At 46.0% G+C, this 27716-nt stretch overlaps 3 protein-coding genes across 8 annotated transcripts; 1 reads left to right on the top strand and 2 right to left on the bottom strand.

Annotated features, from left to right (window-relative positions):
- Positions 1-157: 157 nt before the first annotated feature.
- On the bottom strand, positions 158-11713 carry LOC105278830 (extracellular signal-regulated kinase 2). Of its 3 annotated transcripts, XM_026974455.1 has the most exons (12): positions 11128-11711; positions 8469-8688; positions 8210-8340; positions 7736-7911; positions 6412-6551; positions 6111-6303; positions 5323-5463; positions 4781-4878; positions 4567-4686; positions 3625-3824; positions 3434-3462; positions 1972-2123 (listed from the first exon to the last, which is right to left on the bottom strand). In XM_026974455.1, exons 1-12 carry the CDS (start codon positions 11215-11217, stop codon positions 2093-2095), a joined length of 1569 nt encoding a protein of 522 aa, XP_026830256.1. In that variant the 5' UTR covers positions 11218-11711; the 3' UTR covers positions 1972-2092. The 3 variants fall into 3 exon arrangements, with proteins under 3 accessions (XP_011336514.2, XP_026830256.1, XP_026830255.1); XM_011338212.3 differs by lacking the exon at positions 3434-3462 and having other exon boundaries at positions 158-2123; XM_026974454.1 differs by lacking the exon at positions 1972-2123 and having other exon boundaries at positions 3246-3462; positions 11128-11713.
- A 4008-nt stretch (positions 11714-15721) lies between these two features.
- On the top strand, positions 15722-23163 carry LOC105278833 (splicing factor 3A subunit 1). Of its 2 annotated transcripts, XR_003407343.1 has the most exons (13): positions 15722-15972; positions 16183-16513; positions 16583-16742; positions 16826-17107; positions 17200-17313; positions 17386-17554; positions 17630-18319; positions 18549-18610; positions 18756-18866; positions 18941-19114; positions 19206-19319; positions 22668-22820; positions 22900-23163. XR_003407343.1 is itself a non-coding variant. In XM_011338222.3 (11 exons), exons 1-11 carry the CDS (start codon positions 15855-15857, stop codon positions 19305-19307), a joined length of 2313 nt encoding a protein of 770 aa, XP_011336524.1. In that variant the 5' UTR covers positions 15723-15854; the 3' UTR covers positions 19308-19442. The 2 variants fall into 2 exon arrangements, 1 of the variants encoding a protein (XP_011336524.1); XM_011338222.3 differs by lacking the exons at positions 22668-22820; positions 22900-23163 and having other exon boundaries at positions 15723-15972; positions 19206-19442.
- LOC105278834 (xylulose kinase) lies at positions 19437-25476 on the bottom strand. Of its 3 annotated transcripts, none has more exons than XM_011338225.3 (12): positions 24516-25473; positions 22917-22999; positions 22674-22827; positions 22386-22565; positions 22175-22276; positions 21620-21751; positions 21408-21557; positions 21124-21234; positions 20695-20984; positions 20516-20613; positions 20305-20445; positions 19437-20221 (listed from the first exon to the last, which is right to left on the bottom strand). In XM_011338225.3, exons 1-12 carry the CDS (start codon positions 24567-24569, stop codon positions 20109-20111), a joined length of 1608 nt encoding a protein of 535 aa, XP_011336527.1. In that variant the 5' UTR covers positions 24570-25473; the 3' UTR covers positions 19437-20108. The 3 variants fall into 3 exon arrangements, with proteins under 3 accessions (XP_011336527.1, XP_011336526.1, XP_011336528.1); XM_011338224.3 differs by having other exon boundaries at positions 21124-21268; positions 21404-21557; positions 24516-25471; XM_011338226.3 differs by lacking the exons at positions 21408-21557; positions 21620-21751 and having other exon boundaries at positions 20080-20221; positions 22101-22276; positions 24516-25476.
- Between the last annotated feature and the right edge of the window lie 2240 nt (positions 25477-27716).

The raw sequence follows: 27716 nt of genomic DNA, 5'->3' as shown, positions 1-27716 counted from the left end.
TGGACGCGTTGATAATAATCGCTGCTCGTACTTTTCAGTTAATTGATAAATTTACGTGAAAATTGCGCGAGATCACGATCACGTGATGGAAGGAGGAACGTGCCGCTGTTGAGAATAGCTGATTCAGTTCGGTGATTCCATCCGGCGAAGGATACTCTGGGGCTTTCTTTTTCTTTATTAAAGTTTTATTCTCACAACACGTACATGTAGTACAACACATGCTGACTCCGAACGTCCGCTGCCGAGCGTCGTTGCACAAAAGTACCACGACCCAAGAATGATACAATGGGATTTTTACGCTACAAATCGATGACAATACAGAGTACAGGCGGATATATAGCGTAGACAGCGCGTACATATCTCCCTCTCTTTCTCTATCTGTATATGTGTGTGAGTGTGTATGTGTGAGGATGAGTATATTCCATATATCCGCGTCGTACAAATAAAAATACCGTAGAAAAATGTGAGTCGCGCATAGACCCACATGAGTCGGCCCGTATCGCGCGCCCTACGCCCTAAAGCTCTCTACCGCGTTCTTCGAATCCCCACGGCTCGCGCCCTTTGTTCCCGCCTTTGCTTGTTTGCCCGACCGAATAGATGTTTTCGCCTATTTTTTCGTTGGGGAATAGAGAGAGAGCTCGATGTCGCCTACGTTATTGTCGCGTTTTCATTATCAAGAGCTAGAGATGGGGCAGCATTCGCGCCACTTATCTTCCTGCCCCTCCGATAATTTACGTGGTAAAAAGCTTGAGGTAGTCGCGGTATTAGACCCTGAAGATCGCATCTGTTTCCAAACTTTGGGTGCTTATGGGCGCGATGCCGGCTGGCGCCATCGATTATCCCCCGTGGGAACACGAAGTTTCGAGTGCGCCATGCTAGCGTTAATTATGCATCTACCTCGTGCAAAATTTGCTTATTTATTTAGGAACATTGCGCCGTGCGCACCAGGGCGGCCTACTTCTTGCGCGACGCCGAACGAACGAACTTTCGAGGAACTTCACGAGACGACCGCTTGTTTCTTACCGCGCGATAATCAATAATTTTGATATAAAAGAATATTAACCAAGAAACTTTCCTCGAAACCAGTTGCATCCTGTGTTTCGATTGATTCAGAAAAATAACAGGAAGCAAACACTCGGCGGAAAAATTTCCCGGGGGCGCAACGCGCGTTTGCACCTCCGACTTCAAAGCAGAGGTTGAAAGAGCGCGAAAGCGCGGATTTATCCGCGGGATCCAATGGCAAACACGTTGCGCGTAAAGTCCAGCGAAGCCTTTGCCTCAATCGCGGTATTCATCATTCGCGCAAGGATCCTTGCAAAAAAACGAAGAAGACTTCCTCGCGCGCGTTCCTACAAAATCCTCCTCCTCCTCCTAGAGAGGCACCGTCGGTCGGTCGTCTACATCCCCCTAAAAGTCGCCCTTCTACATCGTCCACGAAGCCCGCCCGCCGCACGCGCTCACTAGCCGATAGTCCCGTTACAGAGTTCCCTGTAAACGGACGCGGCAATCACGCCGTGGTTCTGACTGTGGCTGCTGAGGAACCGCGACTTGTCGCACGTCGTCATCCCCGTCGTTGTTGCCGTCGCCGACGACCTCCTCCGCGCGATGTCCAGGCCGCGTGTCGCTTGAGAGCCGCGCGTCGCGCTCCTCGTGCGATTGTTCGCCACCCCAACGTTGCACGAGGTCGTCCGCTCGATGAAGTGGCTGCCTCTACTGTCCTGACAGGACATCGCACCTTCGCGCGGCCGCGAGTGCCGCTGCGGCATCGTCTGGTTCAGGTAGTTGCGGATGGCTTGTTGCTGACTGAAATACGGCGATTCCGGACTGCTGAGGTGACCGCCACCGCCACCACTGCTCCCCGTGCTCCTGACGAAGTGTTTCGTGACGTTGCTGGGCATCAGTGCCTGCTTAATGATTCCCCCCGGACTGCCGGTGACCCTGACGACGGTCGGCTTCGTCGGGATTGTTCTAGGTCGCTGATCATCACCGCGACAATTAGCAGACGCCAGAGCGAATGGTTTCGGTGCCTGCGCGAGGACCTGCGGCTGTCTGCAGACCCTCCGTAGCTTGGCGCGTGGTGCCACTGGTGCCGCTAATTGGTTCGATCTGCCTCCGGTGGTGTGCTGAAATTAGAGCATTTCAGAGCGGACAAACACCAGGCAGACGCCCGGCTTTCGACGCAGCACGCGTTGTTTCGTACGCGCGCTGCGCCAATCGCGAGGTGCCTTGATGTGTTGTAGCAATTAGCGAGCGATTTGTCAGTGACAAGGGTGCGGAGAAGCGGACCAGCATCAGCAGGTGACAACATAAGAAGATTTCCGGACAGCGGCGCGCTATTTTCAGCATCGGTGGACAATCCAATGTCGCGAGTGTCTCACGCTATTTGGATTGCCTGCCATCCGGAAACTCATGGTGCAAGCAAAATCGCCGCGATGCCTCCGGACGCAAGAGCACACAGACGCAGTTTTACAGGCAGATACTGTACGCGCGTGCTCTGTCATGGATATAATACAAACAGCAAATAAATCTACGATGAAAGTCTCTACGGTGAGATAGACTCTCGGTTATGTAGAGAAACGCGTGAACGTGGTGCCATGAGATACATTTTTCCACATAGATTGGACACGTAAGAGTAACCAGAAAAATGATGCCGGCTGGAAGCCCCGCGAAAACTACGTATCTGTCAGTCGCAAGCGCGTCAGGTGCGATTACTCTTTCACTTTGCGAGTAATGCGATCATAAATTTTTATACCGCGCGGGCTGAATGCCGACGTCAGACAGATACGTGTCTGCGTATAGTCAGTTTTGCTCGACGCCGGGATAAGTATGATAAACTGCATTGCTGTCTTCTTTTTAACATGCATAACGGAACGTCAGGGTGGCATCGCGTTAAGCCCCCGCAGTAATGACGCTCTATCGAAATGATTCCGGCATTTTTCCTCGAGAATTCTCGACGAAGGAGAGTGATCTGACGTGTTAAGCTCGTGAATCAAACTTAGCTTCTTATTCCTCAATTTTTAAATGTTCGTTTTCTTATTATATTATAAGAAAGTTTCTTATTATAATATTGTAATAAGAGTTTCTTATTATAATATTATGATATAATAAGAAAGTTTTTTTAATTATAACATTATAATATTAATAAATCGCTTATTATTAAAAAGTTATTATTAATAAGTCGGAATTAAATTGTCACAGTCCTTGAATTATTTCTCCTTACTTATTAATCCATTTATATTCCTCTCTCGTTATATCCAGATTATGCAAATTACGTGAGTCATTATCGCGTCACTACCGCGGGAATAATGAGCGAAAATTTGCTCGTCTAAGTGGGTGCCGAAGCGTGAACGATACACGATGCAACGCGACGTGCGCATATTGAGGGGACACGTGCAACTTGTTACATCGTGCACGGATGAACGAGTTACAGTACCTAAGCGCAAATCCCACGCGACGCGCCGCCTGCAATAACAGAATCGTCCTTTTACCTCGTGCTGCATAATATGAACCGCGAAGAGGCAGCGGCGCGCGAAGGGACGAAAGCGCGTAGCTCGCGGCAGCAACGGGGGGAAAACGGGACGGAAAGCAAGATATACGAACGAGGGAAATAGTATTAACACTCACCATTGCCATCTGATCCGATTGTATGGAGCGCTGGGATTTCGATAACAGCGACTGCGACTGCTGCTGCTGCTGCTGTTGCTGTTGATGCTGATGTTGCTGCTGATTAAGGTAGAAGCAACTTTTTGCCGTTGCCGGAGGTAAGTTTGCCGCCAGGCTGCCGTTCGTCACATTGCAGGCGTACTGCGTCGCCGCGTTCCTGACTGCCGATCGATCGCAAACGCAAGGGATTGAGACTCGCGTAAGACCGATGACAATATCGACCGACCAGCTCCCGAGGGAGAGGACGCGCCAATTACAATCCCCAAAATTTGTCCGCGACAATCGAACACTAACGATGAAAACGGGGGTGGACGGCAATGGGGTAATGGTGTGCGATGGATTCTTGCCGTGTCCGTGGCGAGATTTTCTTTTCCCTTTTATTTCTTTTCTCATTCGATCGCTCGCGATTCAACGCCTCGTTAACTTGGCCAGGCACGAGTCAAGTTCGATCGGAAGCGCGGCGGCCAATCCGAAGGTCGAGGAATCCGAGTGATGCCTTTGTCACCCGCGCGTATCGGGGGGGGGGGGGGGTGCGGAAGTTATATATGGCCGCGTGCCTTGCGCATATCTGTATACAAACTCCATAGGAATTTACAGGGACAATAATGCGCGCTCGCGTACGTGGGATGAACGTCCGCTCCGGTAAAATTACGTGGGCGGACGTGATCCGCGCGACGCTGAATAGGGCAATCTGTTTTCCTCCGCGGGCTTCGCTCGGGAAAATGCTATTTGTTTTAATTGAAAGTTTCGCGTTCGCGCGCGGGCGTTTAGGATAAGAAAGCGCATTACTGTCGCGAGCGAACTCGTTCAAAGTTGGATTAGGTGCGATAGTCCGGAGGTAAACGGTTATTTTGAGCGCTCCGGAGCTAAACATCGTCATCGTCGTTCTAGTCAGATCCTTACCATTCAGCCGGGATTTCACTAAGGGGTTCTCCTGCGCCCCCGGCGTCTCCACGGTGCTCATCGTGCGCGCCTTGTCGCCCTGAGGAGGCGGCCTGATTGTCCTTCTGTTTTGCAACGACGCTGGAAAATAAGAGATTCGAGTGAGGCACCTAAATCCAGGAAAACTAATCGGGAGATTACGGCAAGTGAGATCTCCTTCAAATGTATCCCTTACCGGCAGTCGCGTCGCCCTGACCGATCACCGGATTACTCTTGCTGCCGCTGACCTCCTTCCTGATGTGCTCGGACAAACGGCGCAGTCTGGACTTGGACCTGCGGAAACGAAAGCAAAGCACGTTTCGATGATTCTCACGTTGCCGGGACCAGCACGAAGCTGTTGACAACTTCATTGGCAAACGATTCAAAGGACAAAAGTTTCCGAGGCGGATAATTAATTCATGCGAGGTATGTATGTATAATAGTTACATCGCAGGCGACCGTGTTCTGAATATTCAGCGCGTATCTCGAGACCAAGTTCGCCGGCGCGAGTGGCAGCCTCCCGAGTTAATTACAACGGGGGGACAAAGAGGTTTTTAATGCACATATGGTGGATGAAATTAAATTTTTTAATGAGTTCCCTGAATTTCCCGTTGAAACTGCCACCACGCGTGCCGGCCGGCGACGCATGCCGCTTTCTTTTAACAACGCGATGCAATCCGGATGAAAGCCGCGGCGATAATCGATTACTGCCGCAACGCGGATTACAAACGTGCTCACATGTTTTTGTGCTTGCGATGCTTGTCGTCCATCATCGCGTACAGCTTGTTTCTGTACTCGTCGACGGTGAGCTGCACGTCATCGCTCAGCAACGGCACAACGCTCGAGCCCCTCTCCGGCTCGTTTCCCCGTCTGTGGAAGCTACCGAAAAAAGGAGTTCTCTAATTAAATTCTCCATCTAACGATATCACGCTCATGCGGTGGCTGCATTCCGATTTCAAAGGATTCCCTTCCGCACGCACTGTGCCTCGTGTGCCGCAAACTTTTCTCTCGGATAAAAGCTACGCGACGACGACCACGTGGCGACACGAGCGCAATTTTCACGAAATAAGCGCCAGCTCGGAAGCTCCGACGAGGATTCCCCCCTCGCGAGCGTCGCGAAAATTGCGTTTCCGACTCGACGGCGACTACTTAAAGCTTGCCCTTATTGAAAACCGATGCGCTCAATCAGTAGTTACTGCATGCAGATAATTCTCTAATAAAAGATAGATAATGAGGACGGTGCGGAAACTTTTGCCAGCGCGTGAGCCGAGTGGGCTGTGAAACACACAGGATAATGACGTGTGCCTTTGCAGGCAGACGAGCACTCGCTTTGATATTTTCCTCGCGACGGGGAACATGACACGATCATTCACGCGTGTAACATGATTTTCCGCGAGCGGAGTAAGGAGTGGTCGGATTAAAGGAAACGCGCCCACGTCATCGTCGGTACAATTTTAGCGGAACGGACGGCCGTAAGTTTATTCACGGACATTACATTTTATCTGACGTTTGACGAGTAAGCTTACTCGGCGACGTAAGGATGCCCGAGCGACTCGACGGCGGTGAGCCGTTGCGTGGGGTTGAAGACTATCAAATTGCTGATGAGGTCCAGGGCCTTCTCCGACACCTCCGGCAGCAGATCCGTGAGAGCTCGTCTAGGTCCGCTGGGTGTCTTCTCCAACAAATTGGTTCCGTAACCGGCGCTGACCGATATTAGATCTGAAAAAATAGTCGGTAGGAACCTGGTCGTCCCTTATTCCTTGTCTCTCTTCACCTCTCTCTCTCTCTCTCTCTCTTTGCTACCAAAACAGCTCCGAGAGAGATTACCTTCGTCCGTCGGCGGGGGCAGGGTCGCCATTATTCTCTCGACTTGGTTTATCGTCGACGAGCCGGGGAAGAGCGGCTTGCCGAGCAGCATCTCGCCGAGGATACAGCCTAAGGACCACATATCTATCCCCTTTGTGTACCTGAGGACATTCGTATTGTCGCGGATAGAATCCGATCCCCGCAATGACCGAAACTTGGCGCGGATAAAAGGGGACTCAATTCGAGGGACGACATTAAAGGCGGGTATTCAGGGCGCGAAACTGCGAGTAGTCAATATGTATCTTCAACAAGAGTGCGAGTGTCCGATATCAACCCTTCCGCGTCGATCGAATAGCGAAGCACATCTGATAAAATTATATTCTTTTTTTTTGCTACACTGTTTTAGTTCGTTATATTAAAAATACAGCTTCCCTAGCACGAAAATGGAAAACTACAATTTATTTAATTTTATATTTACAAGCCATTTCACAGATAACGACTGTGGTCGACTAGTTGAAAGCAAGTCGAGGGTTGAACTTCATCCAATATTTGTCGCTCTGATAAATTATTCTGCAGCACTAAAGGTAGTCATAGTGCTTCTTCCACAACAGAAAGCTTAAGTGGAACCATATTTATCCCAGTAATCGGTTATTAATGGCGCGAGTGGTTCCCCTTTCTCTCTCTCTCTCTCTTTCTTTTTCTTGAAAACGCCCCTCGACTGAACTCAATTATACACCGTCTTATTATTCCCCGCACAGCCTTGTAAATTGTACCAAGATTAGCTTCTTAGTTGAAAAACTTGGTAACTCCGGTGGGCTTATCGGGGTAACCCGCGACTTAAACTGTACTTGGCTTAAACTGTACACAATGTTAAGACTGCGAGCAGATTGAAGGCACCGCGAGCCAATCTACCGCACATGGTGCGGTCCTCGATGCGGTCTACCGAGAGCTCTGAGTATGCGCGTCCCCATTTCATTAAACTTAGAATTTTCCAATTTGTATTAACCCCCTCGGCAAGGGTCGGAATCACAGCGCGCCCAAGTCGCGACTGGAAACTATAGAAACGCGCGCAATTCTCGCGTAACGAGACTTTTTATCGCAGAATAAACTTTCTGAAAATTTCAGGATTTCAGGAAAACGCACCGGGAACGAACTGGCCGCAAACAAGAGTATCCGGAGCCGAAAATGGCGTTTGTAGTTCTCGAATAATCGTAGGGGGTTTCATCGGAAATTTCACTGGCGTTTGAACGCGGGAGAGATCATGAAGGCGTCGACGAAAAATAAACGCGTCTCTCGACGGTGAGAAGGCGACGCAGAAATGCGTATAGATCAAATAAATACGTACCTCTTTGAAGCCACGAGGATCTCCGGCGCGCGGTACCACCGAGTGGCGACGTAGTCCGTGAGAGTTGGATCGCTGCCGGATTCGCCGTCGCCCTCGCCGATCTGCGTGACCGAGCGTGCCAGACCGAAGTCCGCGATCTTGCAGTGACACTGCGCGTTCAGGAGCACGTTGGACGGCTGCAATAAGAGGACAGTGCGATCGCGACACAATGGGACACGGTGGATTTCAAGGAGAGACATGCACTCTCAACGAGCAAAAGGGAACAGTCTCGAGCTGCTTTCCCGACGGGTTTCTTTACTTGACAGACAGACACGCGAGAGGATACGGAGAGGATGAGAGTGCTGGTGAACCGAGGACGTACGGCGTGAAACTTTCGACAGAAATATTTTTCTCTCAAACGGAATATTCAAGAAACTCGCGAGAAAGAAAGGGCTCTCTTTTTTACGCGGTTGGATCGTAGTATCGCGGCATCACCTTCAGGTCTCGATGGATAACGTTGCCCGAGTGTATGTACTTGATCGCCTTAAAAAGTTGGTACATGATGAAGACCTTGTGGATGTCCTTGAGGATGTTGCCCCGCTTTATGACGTTGTGCAGGTCGGTTTCTGGGGAAACGGGCCGAAACGTGTGTTTCAACGGGCCGTGAACGTCTGAGAATCGGCGCACGTGGCGTGAACACCTTCGCGCGCGCGTATGTATGTTCTTCTGCAAACTAAGGCAGGATAAGACTCACCCATGTACTCGAAAACGAGGTAAATATCCCGGTCGTTGTCCGCCTTGTGCAGCCCAATCAGCTTTATGATGTTCTCGTGATTGGCGAACGACAGCAGGAACATAATCTCGCGGAACGTGCGCTGCGCGTCCGTCTGATTCCGAAAGGCGTCGAAGATCTTCTTCACCGCGACGGTGTCCTTCCTCTTCTTGTCTATCGCCTTCCACACGATACCGTAAGCCTACAATAAAAATAAAAAAAAGGAACTATTTTTATCATTATCAGAATCTGTAAAGTCAGAATAATTTTCGAGCTGTGTGTTCGTCTAATATTAGGAGTGTGATTTAGTTTTGAGGGTTTTGCAACAGATGGCTGTAGTGTCAGTTTGTTCCCATAGCTGTTTCCGATAACTGTTGTTTCTTACAGTGTTGACATTATTCATGACATTTAGTAGCATTATAGCAATAGATGCAATAACAGTCGTGTTTATATCATCGTAAAAATGCAACTTCCGAAAGCTCTTTAGCATTTTCGACATGCGTTGCTTTTGTTTTTTAATCAAAAGAAAACTGCGGCAGAGGGTTATAGAATTATTGTGGAAACTTATGGTGATTCTGCCCCATCAATTAAGACGTGTGAATACTGGTTTAGACGCTTTAAAAGTGGTCATACTGATGCGAAGGACAAAGAACGCTCGGGACAACCAAGAAAGCTTGAAAATGCAGATTTGCAAGCATTATTGGACGAAAATCCAACACAATCCACTTCAGAACTTGCCAGAGCATTAAATGTTGATCGTACAACAGTTACCAAACATTTACATGAAATGGGAAAAATTCAGAAAGAAGGGAAATGGGTTCGACATGAATTATCGGAAAGTGCCATTGCGAACCAGTTGAACATTTGCATTTCGTTGATCGCCAGGCAAAAAAAGAAGAGTCTTTTGTCTCGGATTGTTACTGGGGATGAAAAGTGGATCTATTTTGATAATCTGAAACGCAGAAAATCATGGGTGGATCCAAGCGAACCATCAACATCCACTCCGAGACGCAATATTCACGGTTGAAAAGTAATGCTCTGTATTTGGTGGGATAGTGTACTATGAGCTGTTAAATCCGCATGAGACTGTCACGGCTGATCGTTATCGACGCCAATTGTACAAGTTGAAGCAAGCATTGGACCAAAAACGACCACCAATTGCGAGTAAACGACGGAAAGTGATTCTTCTTCGTGATAACGCTCAACCTCACGTTGCGTTATCAGTGAAAGAAACACTATTAGAGCTTGAATGGGAAGTCTTACCGCACCCCGCGTATTCTCCGGACATTGCTCCATGCGATTATTATTTGTTCTGGTCGATGCAACACGCTTTAGAGGATACACACTTTCATAATTTGGAAGAAGTGCGAAAATTCGTCGACGAATGGATCAACTGAAAAGAAGAGTGATTTTATCGTGGTGGAATCCATCTCTTGCCAGAAAGATGGGAAAAAGTTATAGAAAACGAAGGAAAATATTTTGATTAAGGTATTTATTCATTATCATATTTAAATACATGCGTTTTTGAGCAAAAAAAACCCTCAAAACTAAATCACACCCCTAATATATTTTACCCGTAAAATAATAAAGTTAATTATTATAATAAATAAAATAAAGAGATAAAATAAGATAAAGCGCGATTCTGGCGCGGGCTGTCGCGGGCTGAGCGTGCTCGTTAGCGCGTTCAAATCAAATCACGCGCGTAACAATTTCGCGCCGTCATACTTCATCCCCGTCGTACTTCCCTCATGCATTTTGCATTTTACTTTCGGGACCGGAATTATCTCCGACAGTACGAGTACGCTGTGCATTACGAGCACAAGCGCGACGTGCATGAATATCGCATTGTTCTAATTTGCATTATTACGATGCGAATGACACACGCTGCCTCGCGGAACCATTAGGTTTAAATCACGCGATGAATAAATGATACGCGATACGTAAATGGATACGCCTAATAAAAATCGAGCTGTGGTACCACGTACCGTCCGTCCGTCGTCGTTGCGACGGCGACCGTCGCCGGCTTTAACCGCGCGGCTATTGATTGTCTCCAACTTTACTTTTCCCGTCAGGGTGGATAGCAGTGACGATTATTGATATCCCCCACTGCTTTAAAAACTTTAATGCAACGGAAGCTCGCCATATATGCACACATTTATTAATGTTCCTTTTTCAGAATAGCGAGGTGAAAATATATATTCCAACGAGGCTTTTTAATAACGATATTGACCGAATAAATTAATAAAACGGGCAATGTGAAATAGTTAAGAAATCAGTTGATGAAATCGGGGAGAAGTACCTACGTAAAACGTAGCCCGAATAATCAAGCATCGCCCGCATTTAATTAAAACATCGACATCTATACGCGAAATATTCCTGCATCTGACGAGCACGCGCTCCCCAGTTTGCGTTTTACATTTACCCAGCAAAAACCCAGCAACGCGCCGCGTCATTTAAATAAAGCGCAACGCAATTTTCTACGCGGTGCGCGGTAAGCTGCAATTTACGCGAGTGTATTTCACGTCAACGAAATAAGAGCTTTTATTTCGCCGACCAAGTACGCATATCCACGAATTTTCCCGGAGGGTGTGCGCACCCGTTGAGATACCCCTTGGAAAAAAGGAAGAAAGCAGAAGGTTACCCCTTTGCCGAGGCGTCGTACGATGTCATACTGCTTGCTGATGTGCGCGTCAATCTCGGAGACCCTCTCGGCGGTCTTTTTCTCCGACATCGTCGCAGCAACGGCAGCGGCGGTGGCGGCGGCGGTGGCGGCAAGGGTGGACGAACTTGAAGTTCACCGAGGACGAGAGTCTTTCACGCGAGGGAAATTCTTTCTGGCGGAAGGAAGTGCGAACCGTCGCGGCACATTCACATCTTCGCAGAACGGGCAGGCGGCCGCCGTCCGAGTAGCTTCTCCTCGTGCAGGCGGCCCTTGACACGACGGTGCGTAGTCGTGTTTACGGAATTGATGCCAGTTGCTGGGCGACCGTGTCCACGGCCGCCAATGACTAACGACGTCGCTGTGATTGTCAAGCGATACGCCACGGCCACCCGGTAGAAGTCGCATACGACGATTCTCGTATGCTGGCTCGTTTCGCTCGAAGCACGCATATGTAGCCATCTGTTTATTATAAATTTGTTATTAATTAATATTGATTTTCGAGAAATAAATTATCCCCTTTACAAAAGTATATTACAACGTAGTATATACTCAATTATTTTAGCATTTGTATAAGCTTTGTTAAGATAAAAGGATTTCTAATAAAATATAATTATAATAATATAAAACACAGCAATATAACATTGATAATAATAAAAAATATTTATGCAAGTCTACATAAGAAATAATAAAAAGATAAAAGTGCCGCTCTCTTAGTCACGAAAACTATATAACTTTATCGTAGTTTATCTAACATATATATATATATATAGGCGCTGCTAGTCAAATACCAAATCAAAATCCAGTAAGCAAACTGAATGTCATTTTTAATTGTCAAAAGATGAAAGTAATATTTTTATCAGTGGCTCTTGCCACGGTCTTTATGATGCTAATTTTGAGTGCATCTAACGTGGAAGCGAAAGCAATTGCTACATCTAATGCTGATGCAAACAGCACTGACGCTCTGACAGATCCAGTCAGTGATGAGGCAGCTCGAGCAAGGATGAAAGTACGTATTAACTACGCACAACTCCAATACATACAATATATTTTGTTTATTTTAACTTAATTCTTTTTTCGTTAGGAAAGAGTCACGGCGGTGAGTATATAAATAGAGAAAATTGATTTTTATACTACATAAATTACATAAATTACCTCGTATCATGCAGCTGATGCAGATGATATAATGAACCCAATGGATTGAGGATAAAAGAAGATTGGCAAGCACAACAGGAAGGACAGTGAAAGACATGACTAAACATACATGCATTTTCCGGGAAATAATACAAGTTTTTTCAGAACTGTGTAGCAAAAACTAATAAATAATAAATAAAAATATACGCAAAATTTATTCGCAGAACTTTGTATTAATATTTAATATAAAACGTTGCGTTTTCGTTGACCAGAAAGTCCGTGTGGATATTTTTGGTAGAATTCAGACGCAAACCTTTGTAATATTATTATTATATAATAATAATATAATAATTATATAATAATAATATTACAAAGTTTTGCAAAGTTTTACAGTAACAATTGTTACTGTATAATTTCGCATTTGAATTTTGTTAAGGGAATCGACATGGACTGTTCGATCAATCCAATATATCAATAAATACAATCTTTATGACCGAGAAGCATTTTAATACTATCAGTTTTTATTCTCTTTATTACTGCTGCACATTATTATGAAATCGTCACGAAATTTTTTTCCCATCCAAATTGTACATAAATATGTATCATGTTTTAAAATGATACATGTCATTTTATTATTGTTTAGTCAAGACAAGTATTTTAACATTTGTATAAATTTTGCTAAGATAAGAGAATATCCAAGATAAAATATACTAATAAAAAACTCGCAGCAATACATAAACCATTAATAATAAGAAATATCTATGCAAACGTAACACATATAAGAAATAATAAAAGAATAATAAAGAAAAAATAAAAGTGCCACTCAGTCACGAAAACTATAACTTATTTATCGTCTTTATGGTGTATACATAGGCGGTACGAGTCAATATCAAATCAAAATCCAATAAGCAAGTTGGACGTCATTATTAATTGTTGCAAAATGAAAGTATTATTTCTGTCGATGGCTCTTGTAACGATTTTTATGATGCTAGTTCTGAGTGCACCTAGCGTGGAAGCGGAAGCAAGTGCTGATGCAGACGCTATGGCAATGGCAGATGCAGTCAGTGAGACAGCTCGAACGCCCAAAGTAAGTGTTAATCACACAACTTCGACATATATATATGTTAGATAGAAAATTGATTTGAATACTACATACATGTATACTACATAATACTACATAAATTACCTTGTATCATGCAGATATATAACTTAATTATTTTTTGTTAGGTGGGGGTAACAAAAGTATGTTATTACGTACCTCCTAGGAGGGGTAGGTCCTAAAAGGTGGTGAGTATGCAAATAGAACTTAAATAGAAAAGTGATTTTGATACTACACAAATTACATTAAATTAATTATCGTATCATGCAGATTAAGGTGACTGGCTGAAATAAACGAAGACTGGCAAGCACACAGAAAGGACAATGAAAGACATATTATACATAAATACATACATTCTCTGGAAATAATAAAATATATTTGTAAAAAGATTTTTTCAGAATTGTGTAACAAAAATGAGATAAAAATATATGAAAGCTCGTTAATATATTGTGTCTGTTAATGTATTATTAATATGTGATTTCCTCACAAACTGACATAATGCTGTGTGGATGAAATATCAATAGCAGATTTCTGACGCAAACCTTTATAACATTAATTCTTAATGCAGTCACGTTTTGTGTTTGAATGCTAAAAAGAGATTGGCATGAACTTTCTAGTCAATCCTTTTACCATGTTAATGTTTTTACCATGCACGCTATTGTGTTAACTCTGATATGAGACATAATTATACTAATTTTAACAAAGGCAAGAACAGCTCAAAAAATATAATAATAAATGCAGAAACCGCCATGAGCGAAGCTGGATGTACGTGCTTATAACTTGTTTTATTCAGTAAAAATTATTGATATAAACGTTTCAGTTCACTCATTAGACTCTTCAGTATACTACAATATTAAATAACAATATAAATTACGTCTCATGTTATAAATCATTAACATTGATAGGATTACTGTTTAACGAATGAGATATGAATAGAACCTTATGAGTTAGATGTGTTGGATTTAGTACATATTAAAAAGAACTGTGTTAATGATTTATAACATGAGACGTAATTTATATTGTTATTTAATGTTGTAGTATACTGAAGATGGTCCAATGAGTGGACTGAAACGTTTATATCAATGATTTACTGAATAAAACAAGTTATAAGCACGTACATCCAGCTTCGTTCACAGCGGTTTCTGCATTTATTTATTATACTAATTTTATTATTTTATTTATGTATATAATCTGATAAATATAAATACCAGGGGAACGGTTCTCATAAAGAAGTTTCATTTTCTTCACTCTGTTATTAGCAATATGAATACAAATCGAGAGCGTCCCGCTTGCCTACGTCCTCTTCCCTCCGCGTCCTAATTGACCGCAGTCATACAGTAGAGACCCTAGAAGTAAGAGACTGGCCAAGGTTCTAGTTGGATAGAAAATGGTATTATATATAGCTACTCGCTACTGTCAGTTATCGCAAAAATACTTTATTTTTTGTAAACAAAAGTACCTTCCATTTTTTTATTAAAATGAATATTCTTTTTAAAAAATATTTGCCTTATGTTAAACACGTAAGTTGTGATATTGTTAATTTTTTCATGACTTGCTGTGATAACTGCATATTATCTACGGGATCAAAAAAAATTCAAAACTGCGAATATAATAATTATATAATATATAATATAATATAATAACAAAATGGAAGATATTGAATGTGAGACTTTAACAAATTGTCACAACTTATCCACGAAAATCAAACTGCGTTTTATTAAATTTAAGTTGCGCAAATGTCAATTAGTACGATCAAATAAATCTGTTTTTATTAGTAAAACTATGTCCATGCATACTATTGTTAAATAAAGAAACTTTAAACTTACATTTCGTAATTTATTTATTCATATAATGGAGTGAACATTACATCCCAGATAACACAAAAGTTCCAGAGACAATCTAAGAACGTTCAAAGTATGTTCAAACGTTCGTAGGATGTTCTTAGAACATTTCTGGTACTTTTGTGCTATCTGGGATGTTTATACATACCTCACAAGCATTTGATAATTATTTCATAACAATTGAATGTATTTTAACTCTTATTTTTCATATTTCTATTTTTCAATAGTATTCAAAACTATCATTACGTTTACACGAGCGATACTTCTGTAGTAAGCTTACATTTGCTCGTCATTGATTGGTTCCGCCATTATATATCCAGCCAATCAGAAATTGAAAACCTTGGCCAGTCTCTTACTTTTAGGGTCTCTACACTACAGCCACTCACAGCGACCAGTGCTTAGAGTTTTTCTACTCGACTAGCCAATCAGCAAATGCTAGAGACCCTATATAGGGTCTCTAGCATTACTGTAGCGCCACTTATGCCCATATCATACACTATACATATATCTAGACATCGCGGCATTATAATGGCGGCACTGTAAACTTCTGCAAGAGCCCGAAAGTTGATTTACCCGCAGTATGAAGATTTGTGCAGTGCATTAAACGCGCGAGTATATCGAGGATCACGACGAGGATGCCGGCGCAGGAAGTCGCGGTGCCGCAGCCGCCGCCGGCCGCTGAGAACGAAGAGAACAACGTTCCCTCTTCGCAACCTATTGTGGGCATCATCTACCCGCCACCTGAGGTTAGGAGTATCCTTTTGCGAGAGCTTCGTCGAGAAACGTTGCCCCACGTGAAAAAAAAACCGTGTGCAATCAGGTTTGCTTTGAGGTTAGGAGCGGAGCGATACGAGTAACATGCCCCGCGTACGATGTGCGTTTATGAAACCTAACCTCACCAGCCTCGTCTCTGTGATTTTACGTGATAGTTGCGCATTTATTCTTCCTTACGTGAAAACACAGACATCGTTGACAAAACCGCTAGCTTCGTCGCTAGAAACGGTCCAGAGTTCGAGTCGAGGATCAGGCAGAACGAGCTGGGCAATCCCAAGTTCAACTTCTTGAACTTCGGTGATCCCTACCATGCCTACTACCAGCACAAGGTGAAGGAGTTCAAGGAGGGAAAGGGCCAGGAGCCCACAGTGGGCTCCGCACCCGGGAAGACCGTTCCTCTAGCCGCGCATCAGAAGCAGCAGGAGATCTTGAAGCAGGTCGAGCAGCCGTTTGTTCCCAAAGATCCACCGGTCGAGTTTGAGTTCATCGCTGACCCACCGTCCATCTCAGCCTTGGACCTGTACGTAACAGTTTCTGTACATGATCGATGCTTACTATTTCAGCCGATGAGATCGCACCTCTGTTTCAGGGACATCGTGAAGCTGACCGCGCAATTCGTCGCTCGTAACGGAAGGCAGTTCCTGACGAATCTGATGAACCGGGAGCAGAGGAACTTCCAGTTCGACTTCCTGCGTCCCCAGCACTCCCTGTTTCAGTACTTCACAAAACTCCTGGAACAATATACCAAAGTATGTAGAAGTGGGTCTCGGTCTCGGAGCCAGGTTGATAGAAAAAATTGCTGTTCTTGAAAATGTTGCATCTTAATCGGCAGGTTCTAATTCCGCCCAAGGACCTGTTGCCGCGGCTCAAGGACGAGGCGTTCAACATGGACAAGATCTTGGAGCAGGTGAAGTACCGCGCCGAGTACCTGAAGTATCAAGAGGCCCAGAGGCGGAAGGAGGAGGAGGAATTGGAGAGGGAGAGGGTCGCCTACGCGCAGATCGACTGGCACGACTTCGTCGTCGTCGAGACCGTGGACTACCAGCAGTTCGAGGTCGGCAACTTCCCGGCGCCGACCACGCCGGACGAGGTTGGCGCCCGCGTTCTCATGCAGGTGAGATTTCCGATCACGTGATCTTATTTACCTTCCGCTTTGCTGATTGGTCGATGAGATATTGCAACTCTTCATGATCTTCTGACTTACAGGAACGCATAGAGGACGGCGAGGACGTGGAGATGCAGATCGACAGCGACGCGGAAGACGAAGCGCAGGCGCGTGCGGACGGCGAGAAGGGCGATCGCGCGAAGGACAACAACCAGGTGAGTGCATTTCCATTTCGCGTCTCTCGTTCTAAATAAATCCTAATGCTCTTCATCTTTTTTTTTCTGAAGGTACAAGACATGGAGGAAGATTCCAGCGACGAGGACAACGTATCGCCGCCGGGCGACACTCACAAGTCGAAGGAGGCGAAACCGCGCGAAGCGAACATGCAGCCACCGCCGTTGCCGCCGACGCCGGGCAACGTGGTGGTCAAGAAGGGATACGATCCGAAGCAGCACTGTAAGCGTTCTCTCTCAGTCAGCCAGCAGTTGTCAAACGTGTAACGCGATATTTTACCTTCGCTACTTCTTGCAGCGACCAAGATTATCCGCTCCGCGGCTCCGGACGAGTACCTCATCTCACCGATCACCGGCGAGCGCATTCCCGCCAGCAAGGTGCAGGAGCACATGCGCATCGGTCTGCTGGATCCTCGCTGGGTCGAGCAGAGGGACAAGCACCTGGACAAGCTGGCACAGGAGACCGTGTTCGCGCCGGGCACCGCGATCGAGGCGAGCCTCAAGCAGCTCGCCGAGCGGCGTACCGATATATTCGGTGTCGGTGACGAGGAGACGGCGATCGGCAAGAAGATCGGCGAGGAGGACAAGAAGAAGGACGACAAGGTCACGTGGGACGGTCACACGTCGAGCGTCGAGGCCGCCACGAGAGCGGCGCGCGCGAACATCACCCTCGAGGAACAGATCCACCAGATTCACAAGGTGAAGGGTCTGCTGCCCGACGAGGAGAAGGAGAAGATCGGACCGAAACCGGTGAGCCGCACCACCGAGCTCTCGCACATGGCTGCGGCGGCCTCCAAGCCGCAAGCCACTCTGAAAGCGCCGCCAAAACCGCCGGCGCCGAAGCCGATACCGGTGCCCGCACAACCACCGCCACCACCGACCATGAGCATGCCTCCGATGGGCATACCGCAGCCGATGATGCCGCAGCCGCCGATGATGATGATGGCGCCCATGCCGCCGATGGCACCCCGGCCGCCACCTCTCATGAGTACGAAACTCTTCTGCATTTTGCGAATTGGATAAGTCAGAGAGTCATGGCGATGGTTGTTATATTTATTGCGGTCGAAATGATTTGTTTCCTTCGTTTGACATTAAAACAAAATTGCCTGCAATGTGATCTATTAAAAGATTGCCACGACTTCTCGACTTGTCCAATATCTCGGATTTTTCTCGATTTCTCTAGGTGACTAATCTAAAAAATAATTAATCTGTCGCAGCTCCAGCGATGTCGCCGTTCATGCCAGCGCCGCCGCCGATACAACCCCCAATGTCATCCGCCGTGAGTGATTTGTTATAAAATAATTTTCATAATTTCATTCGACTTTCACGCAATTAATCTATCATTTATTTTTTATGCAATCATTTTTGCAATTTAATTTAACTTTCCTTGCAAGCAAGATTCCATTTCTTATTTTTCTTTGAAGATCGGATTGAAGCATCCCGCTAATAAGCCGCTGGAGGAAGAGCCGCAGGCCAAAAAACTGAGAACCGAGGACTCGCTAATTCCGGAACAACAGTTCCTCGCCAGGAATAAGGTAATGACAAAAGTCCATCGAGGATTCATCGAACAAATCCGACTGTTGTCTCTCAAAATATTTGTTTCCGTCAGGGTCCTGCGCAGGTTAACATCGTCGTGCCCATGATGACGGAGAAGGCCGAGTGGAAGCTGAACGGACAGAAGTTGAACATCACCCTACAACTGAGCGATACCGTGGCGACTATGAAGGCGCTCATTCACGAGCAGACCGGCATGCCGCCCGGCAAGCAGAAGTTGCAATACGAGGTAAGGATCATTCATTGATTTTATTGAATTAATTGTAGTAAGTAAATTGGAATTTATTAATATCAGAAAAATTCTGTAACTCTTTTTCCAGGGAATGTTCTTCAAGGACAGCAACACCCTCGCGTATTACAATCTATCTTCGGGTAACACCATCAATCTGTTGCCAAAGGAGAGAGGCGGTAGGAAGAAGTAAAGTAGTAAGAAGGTAAATGAAACTGTGTTTATAATCACGATCACGATTGTATATCTTGCATAATGCCCTGACTAGCACATTGCTGTGAATGAATAATTTTAATTAAAGTATCACAAAATAGATATTTGATTAAAATATATATCGCATTTATTCGAAACCCATATATAATCATGTACAATAATATAACAGTTATAATTTATATAAAATAAATTTAATAAATATTATATATATTTAAATATAATTTGGTTGTCTGATCTAAGCTCGTTGCTTCTCATTTAATCTTTAATCTCGCATCGGTTTGTACAATTATAAGACCCATTTCGAGTTAAGCTCGTATCATTAATCTTGAAAAATTCTAATTAATTTAATTAAATAAAATTAAAATTGAATAAATGAATTGACAAAATACTAGATTAAATAAAATCTCAGAATATTTCATCAATATTATTAATTCCGAATCGCTCTTTTGCATCAATTATCCCGCTTCAAAAACTTTAGAAAAATAGAAACGCGTGATGATGTATTATAGTCATACGATTAAAGCTGAGCTCAAGAGAATCCGTACAAAACGAACGAGAGGGTAAAAGAGATTCTCGCGTAAGAAACATTTTTTCCTTTTAGCATTAATTACACTAGCGTTCATAAATCTTAATATCCCAAATAATTTAGAAATGTAGATCTATAAAAAAGTTCATGTAATATAAATTGGATAAGAAAGAAGTGTGCGCGCGCACCTGTTGGAAAGCACAAGTCTTAAATTCGTATTCGTGTAGAAATACGTCGTACAAAAGGCCTCGTTCTTTAGAATATCTCGTTACTATGTACAACATTTATTACACGTGCTTGCGTTCGCTCTTTTTCTTCAATATCTGAGCCACGATCTTGCGGTAACGCACCGTCATAGGCTTGTAAATCTAAAGAAAAACGCATCGATCGATACAGATCGTCAATTATTTAATAAAAAATACTGAAAATTCTCTCGAAAAATTCGGCTTACGGATTCGGCGTCGTCGTAAGGCTGGCACATGAGAGTCAGCTCCGGCAGGCAGCGCGTGATCTCGTCGAAGCTGCACGTGGCGCGCAGCAAACCGTGCTTCGCCTGATACGCCGCACCCATCATAGCCGAGTTTGCCGCTTCCTGTTCAATCAGAGCGCGAGAAATGTGAAATGTTTCCCTACGAAACGATAATTAACGTGATTACATTTACCATAGTGTAAACCGGCGAGTTGAACACGTCGGAGAGCACTTGCAGTATGGCCTTGTTTACGGACGCGCCTCCCGTGGCGATTATTCGCGTGCTGGGTCCTGCGTGAAGAGGCGAGGACATCGCAGACGAGGTGAACGAGAGGAAGAAAAGCAAGGTGGAAAAAAAAGAAGAGGACTTACCGACGACGAACCCAAGGTCCTCGGCGTGCGCCCTTTTCGCAACGAACTGACCCTCGATCAGCGCCCTCACCTCCACCTCCTTCGAGCTGTACCGTGAGATCTCGTCGTTCGCCTTGTTGTACCTGTAATCGCCGAGGATGGACGGCAGGATCTCCAGCATGTCGAAGTACAGGGCGAAGTTGCCGAAGTTGCCGCGCGGCGTGCTCTCCAGCAGCTCGTTGAATATCTGCCAGCTGCCCTGCGCCGCCTCGTTCAGTATCCTCTCGCGCGTCAGGGAGCCGTTCTTGAAGCTGCAAGAGTTATCGCCTTCCATTGAAATCACGAAGCCGATCAACGCCGATCGCTCGACGTCGACAACCGCGTTCAGCAGGTTTTTACTTGCTATAAATTCAATTGCTAGAATAAAATCGGTAACGGAGAATCGCTCACCAGAGCAGCGCCATGTAGACCTGGTCGTCGAGCGGGTTGCACAGCACGTGACCGTCCGTGACGGTCCTCGGCTCGTTCAGCCAGAGGAACAGGGTGTCGCTGGTGCCCAAGCTGCAAGCGATATCACCCTCTTTTAGCCTCATACCTACGTATCAGTTTTGCATCGTGAGTCATCGGTTTAGCGCTTGTAATATTATCTGAAACACGCTGTCGCTTTTATTCGACCAACATTAGCGAACCTATCGCGTCGAGTACGATATATATATATGACACTACATACCCACCAGGGAACCCGGATTGTCGCCGGTGAACGCGATCACCCTGCACTCCTCGTTGAAGCCGAATCTCTCCACGAAGTACGGCGATATCGGGCCGATGTTGGAGCACGAGGAAACGGGCTTGCCGAGTTTCTCCCGCAATCCCGACGCGCAAGTCTGTCAGTATTAATTAATTACTGTAGCAAGCACATCCAAAGCTACGCACGAGGCTGCCCTACCTCCAACAACACGTCCTCCCAGTCCTTCGTACGGATATTCAGCAGATTCATGCCCGAGCCGTCCGACCAGTCGGTGGGCGCGTAATCGCCCAGGAACAAGGAGGCGAGGAAGCTGCTCACCAGCGAGATCCTCTGCGAGAGGGAAGAGGATACGCGCGAATACATTTAATTAAACGCGTTCCGGAAACGAAACGCACGGCGCATAAATCAGTCATCAAGATTAAGTCAAGACTGTTAATTGGAAGTTGTAATTGGGTGAAATCGTCGGACGATTGGAGCTTGCAAAAATTCTCTGGATGGATTTTCTGTACCGGAAAAAGAGAAAGCGAGTGGATGATCTGCGAGATCTACTGGTTGGCGAAACCAAATACGGTTAATCTCCCTCGCGCTCGGGCCAAACTAGATGCGGTATACATTCACAAGCGGCACACAGTTACAGTCAAGTTCAATCCAGTAATTAATTAGCATGCGTGAGGAATACCTCGCCGTCGCGTCGGTCGCCGTTCTCGTTTTTTTCGAGGGAAGCCACGAGTTTGTACGTGTTTGTGGGTATACCTCAGTGTTGCAGTAGGCTTCCGGCTTGGTGCGCGCGATCTTCGCTATCTGCGGCCCGGAAAACCTGTGGTACGCTCGCGAGCCCGTTATCTCCGCTAATTTCTGGAATCACGCGCTCCGCTCAGGCAAAAATGATCGTGTCTGATGAAGAAGGCTCTCGCCTTCTTGTGTCACAAAAATAGATAGCTCCGCGCGGAGGGTAAACGCTTACTTGAGGGCCACCCACGATCTCCTCCAGAACGTCGCACTGCTCCACCGTGCTGGAGTCCAACCACACGGGCGAGTGAGTCACGGAGAACGATGTGGCGAACTGCTCATGCAGGAATTTTATGGGGTCCAAGTGCTGCAGGCGATTCCGGCTGCCCTTGCCCCAGTAAACGGTACCGTGTTGCTGATCAAAATCAACGGGAGCGTGAAAGAATGATCGATGAAATGTGCCTCGAGACTTGCAATGTTTATTTCAACTGATGATTATTCATTTTGTTTCGTGCAGGATTACCTGTGCGCATCCGGAGACGGCGGAGACCTTGCTGAAGTCGACGCCGCAGACGCGCAGTTTGTCCAGTATCAGGTCCAGGGCCTTGACCCACATGAGAGTAGGCACCACGACTACGTGAGGCGCCTCCACCTTCTGTATCACTCCTCCGTAGGTTCTGCAACGCGAGTTCAAAGTTGAAGTACGCGAATAAAATAGAAAATACAATTTTTTGACTCTTTTTCTACAGGATTCTCGAGCGCGTACCTAAATTCCGGGAGATCATTGTCGAATTGCACGCTGGTCTGGTGGAGGACAGCTAGACTATCGTCGACCACCACCGCTTTCAGCTGAAATCAGAGAACGCGGGTAGATATTATAAATACGCGTTTTCAGGAATACATCAATTTATTTCTCAAATTCCGAATCTCCAATGAAAAATTAACATTCTTGGATATAAAAGGACATTTTAATCAACAACTCTTGAAAATAGAAAATATCTTAAACTCTGAAGCAAACGCTATTTCTAGTCGGTTCCTTTTATTCTTTTACTGACGAATTTATAAGCGATCTTATGAGGATCTCTCCCGCAATTATCACGCTTGGATAAACAACGGCAAACAACGTAACGGTGCAACAGCCGTTTACATTATCGCGCGTTAGAAATCGGCGCATTTGTGCGCGAAAAAAGTTTGTGCCCCGCGATATTAATCGGCCGAATGTTTCCGTCTCATTTTTCCTAGCCGCGCAGAGATACTCCCTCCCCCCGGCGCGTATCTGTCGACGCGCGTACGTGTTATCACGCTATTAGATAATAATGACCCGGAGACGTCAGCGAAAGAGCGCGATCCGCTCGTCGTTTTCTGCGTAGAAAATCGTCGGATACCTCGCAAGACAAGATCGTCACCACTGTTGACACACTTTGGGACGCGCGACGCGAAAACGCTTTCGGGTAATCATCTACATCCGATGACGAATGATCCGGTGAACTTTCGTGATCCCGCCTCTTAATCGGCCGACGCGGAAATTCAAGCGGAATAATAATAAACTAGATGGATACATAATTATGAAATAATTATGCATTTTTCGTGTGCGGAATTTACTCCGTAAATTCTCACACGCGCAGTTAGTTCGAAGCCGACGCACTTTTGTTACTTTTTCCCAGCAACATCCGGCGCGGTACTGTTCGTTTCAGGAGCACAAGAGCATCGCGTGCATCGGCTCACTGTAATTACGAATATTCCGTGCAACTGCGAGCAGAAGCTCTAATTAGAAATTCAAGGAATCGCTTGAGGAAGAATGTCTCTTAAATAAACCGATGCGATTTCGATGCAATTTTATCAATTTTTGAAGTAAAAATATAAGTTCATTTTCGCAATAATGCATACTTGTCTCGCAGGTTTTGAGTATCACACAGTCTCGTTTCAGATTTCGAACGCCTGGTATTTTTTTTTTTTTTTTTTAAAGCGCGCGCGACGGTGCGCGCGCACGCCCACTCGACGCCGTGAAGTTGCCGAGATCGCCCAAATAAAGAGCGAGGCGTCGCGCTGCCGTCTCAATACGTGTCAATACTGTCGCGCCGACGGACATATCGAGTTCCACGTGGTGCGGGCGGCCGTAGCGGCCGGCATTCTCGCTCCAAAACTTCTCACGCACACTTTCGAAGAATCCGAATACTTGACAATTGAAACAAAAAATCCAAGAGGTAATCATTCTGATTTCTCTTGAGCATTTCGGATCGTGTATCGATCAATAGACCGCGGGCCAACACGCGTGCATGCATTATTATACTTTCACATGCCGATCCGCATCGGCGTCCGCGCGTTTACGTTCTGAAACCGCGTTTCGCATCGCTGGCGTTTTTACCTGCTGCGTGCTGAGGTCGAGGCCCAAGTACGTTGCCGCGGACGGTCCGTCCATCTTCCAGGTGCGGGATCAATGCGAGGCCCCGCCGTAAAACGTAACGTAACGTAACAGTAACACGCGACGACCACCGCTCGTGACTAATCCGCTCGTTTGTTGTCTGCCGACGGCGCGTCCGTCCGTCGCTTCGCCGCTCGAAGGACTAAGCGCGAGCGAGCGCGCGGGCCTGTGCGCATGGCCACCTAAAGAGAAACATGTTCTAGAGAGAGGCGCGTCGCGCGGTCGACGTCGTCGTCGTCGTCGTCGCGCCGTACGTCGTTGCGAAAACGCGAAGCGGGACCCTCGCCGACGACGCCGATAATCTTATCGGCCCGTGCCAGCTCGCGTCTTGCGTCGTTGCGTAACGTAAACCCTCGCGTTGCCGAGCCACCGACATGAAAATTATCAGCGTGGCGTGACGGCGCGTCCCGACTTTAAGGGCCCGGAATGCGAGGAATAAGGAACGCGGAATGGAACGTGAGAAATAAAAAACATAGCTCGAAATTTAATTCCCCATTTTGTTATTCCGCGTTTTATTAACGCGAACGAATATTGCGATTTCGCGATTTGCATCCTCGTTCGGAAGGTCGAGGGATCGATTTGAGGTAACGCAGGCCAGGGTAAAAACGGACAGCCGTTTCGCTGCGCGAACTGTTTTACCGACGGTTGCGGAGCCAGCCTGAAGCGCGGGCGTGTCACCTGCGCGTCGCACCTGCACCCGCCTCGCAGTCGCAGCCGCACGAGGTGCCACGTCGCGGCGTTATCCGGGGAGTTCCTGTAGTCTTTGCGGTTGGCACAAGGATGTCGCGCGGGAGTAACGAGTGGCACGTGTGTTCGAATTTTGAGTTTCCCAGCAAAATTCTCGTTAGTAATCATTATTAATCATAAACGAAGCTATAACTGAAGCTACAATAATGAATAAAAGTGTAAGTAGTTGAATAAATGTTAAATTAGAGATCAATTAAAATTGTCTGAATATGGAAGAGGTTAAAATATCTTTTTTTAATCGATTTAGGCCCAATTTCACCAACTATCTTGTAATCGGCGTTTAGCTAAACTTCGTTCTGTGTAAGCGAAGATTCTAATCGTGATTATGGTCGAGCGGATTTCATCGGTTTCACAGTAGCACAATTCATTCTAGTTTATTAAATCGAAGTTTAGGTGCAAAAGAACACCGGCAACATCGTAAATATGTGGATCTAGATGGCAATGACCATTTGACAGTAGACCATAATAATAACCTTTTACAATTTGTCAGCAATTTGTTCAGTAATAAGCCTTACTGAAAGATGTCAACTATTAGTAACAAGACTATTAGTAACCTCATCACAAAATCTGTGTCGTCTAGGCTGTGGAAATGATCTCTGTCTCGTATCCACCTTGGTCGACGAACAACAAATTCATCCTCATCATCACTATTCTCAAAAACTAATACATATCCTCTTAGCATTATTATTTCTTGTCGGTTTGATATAATGTTGGGAGTTTCCAGATGAATTTTGATGTTTGCAGTCGTAATCGCGGTTTAAATTCGTTAACCGACCAAAATCGGTCAGTTAGTTTTTAAACGTCGATTATTCCTAAACTCGATTAGTTTCTCTTGGTGAAATCTAATATCGAGGGTTAAAAACGTAATCGAAGTTTAATTTCAATTAATCGCGTTTTACGTTGTTAGTGAAATCGGGCCTTAGACCTCGAATTTCAATTTGCGATTTATTTGCGAGGAAGATTGCAAAGCCGAAGAGGAAGCGGCTGTAACGTGATTAACCGCATTCCTCCACTTTCGTTTTACATTATAACGCTAATTCGTTTAGCTTTTCTTATTGTTACGGCGGAATGTAATGAGCCTCGGATGATAGCCCGAAGCCCGAATACTTTAAGAACCGGGGCCCGACGGGGCTGTCGGGGAACACAGGGATGGTCCTAGTGGTGGTCTTGGTAGCGCGTCGCACAAACGACGAGGGGGCCGAGGAGCCAGGAACGGCCGACGGCGGCTGGAGAGGCAAATTGTTAGCCGAGTGCACGAGTGTGCGCGAGATTGTTTGCGTAGTTGAGGACCGTATGTGCCTACGCACGCATACGGGGCGGAGAACGACTACGCCGGGGGGTGCTCTTCTGCATGGGCGCCACGAGAGTAAAATATCTCTCGAGAGAATCGCACGCATCTGCCTCTCCGCTTGCGATTTATGTAATATAAAATTTCCCCATGCGTCGAATTTTATTTTTTAAATATTTTTATAAAATATAAATATGTTTTAACTGACGGATTGATGGGTTTAATTAGGAATATTGGACGATTTTGGGCGATTTTAGATGTTTTATCTCGACTCGGGAAACTCGGTTTAATTATATCGATGACAATGCTCATCCAGGCTGAGCAATAATGCGAATTTCTGCAAAAATTGGGAGCATTCCGTCGCCGGTGGCGTCCCCGCTTACAGGCGCCTATGGATTTAGCCCACGCCTGTTTGTCGGTCCCGTTGCCCTATAATCGTGCAGTATACGGATAATGGTTTGGGTTAAAGGACGCCACGTCGAGCCGGCACCAAGGAAGACGCCGAGGAAGAGGAAAGAAGAGAAACAGAGAGATCAGAAAGGAGGAACGTGTACGCGTCGCCAGCAACGGCGCCGGGGCGCGGGACTGCCTTCATAAAACATAGCCCCGATAGTTTCGGAGGGCCGATTTCTCCGGTGATGATGGCGAACGATCGACGGCAATCGGGGCGAATCTCTCTCGCCAACCCTCAAATCACGCGGAGCCCCCCATTACTGCGCCCCCACCCTCACCCCTCCAGCTGTACAAAACGATCCGCGGATCGCGCGCGGTGCTTAATAAAATGTAATATTTGTATCGCGAAGGATAGAGCGGATTTATTCGCCGTGAGAGTACGCGACTGCCGCGCGTAACGCCACACGTATGCGTCCCGACCTGTAACATCAATTCATGTAATTCCATGACTTCATAGGACGACGCGGACTGCCGGATCTCGCTAAACACCGCATGCGTGACGCACCGACGCGGTAACTTCAACGCTCGGCAATCCCGCGGCCATCGTTGCGGACCGCGCGATGCGATGACGATATCAGGCGAGGGGCGTCAGGCACGCGGATGATGTTTTCGAACGATCTTACCTTATATAAATGTATCCCACATGTAATTGTGGA

This window comes from Ooceraea biroi, chromosome 12 (assembly GCF_003672135.1).
Source record: "Ooceraea biroi isolate clonal line C1 chromosome 12, Obir_v5.4, whole genome shotgun sequence".
NCBI classification, from domain to species: domain Eukaryota; kingdom Metazoa; phylum Arthropoda; class Insecta; order Hymenoptera; family Formicidae; genus Ooceraea; species Ooceraea biroi.
This window is presented reverse-complemented; position numbering and strand designations above follow the sequence as displayed.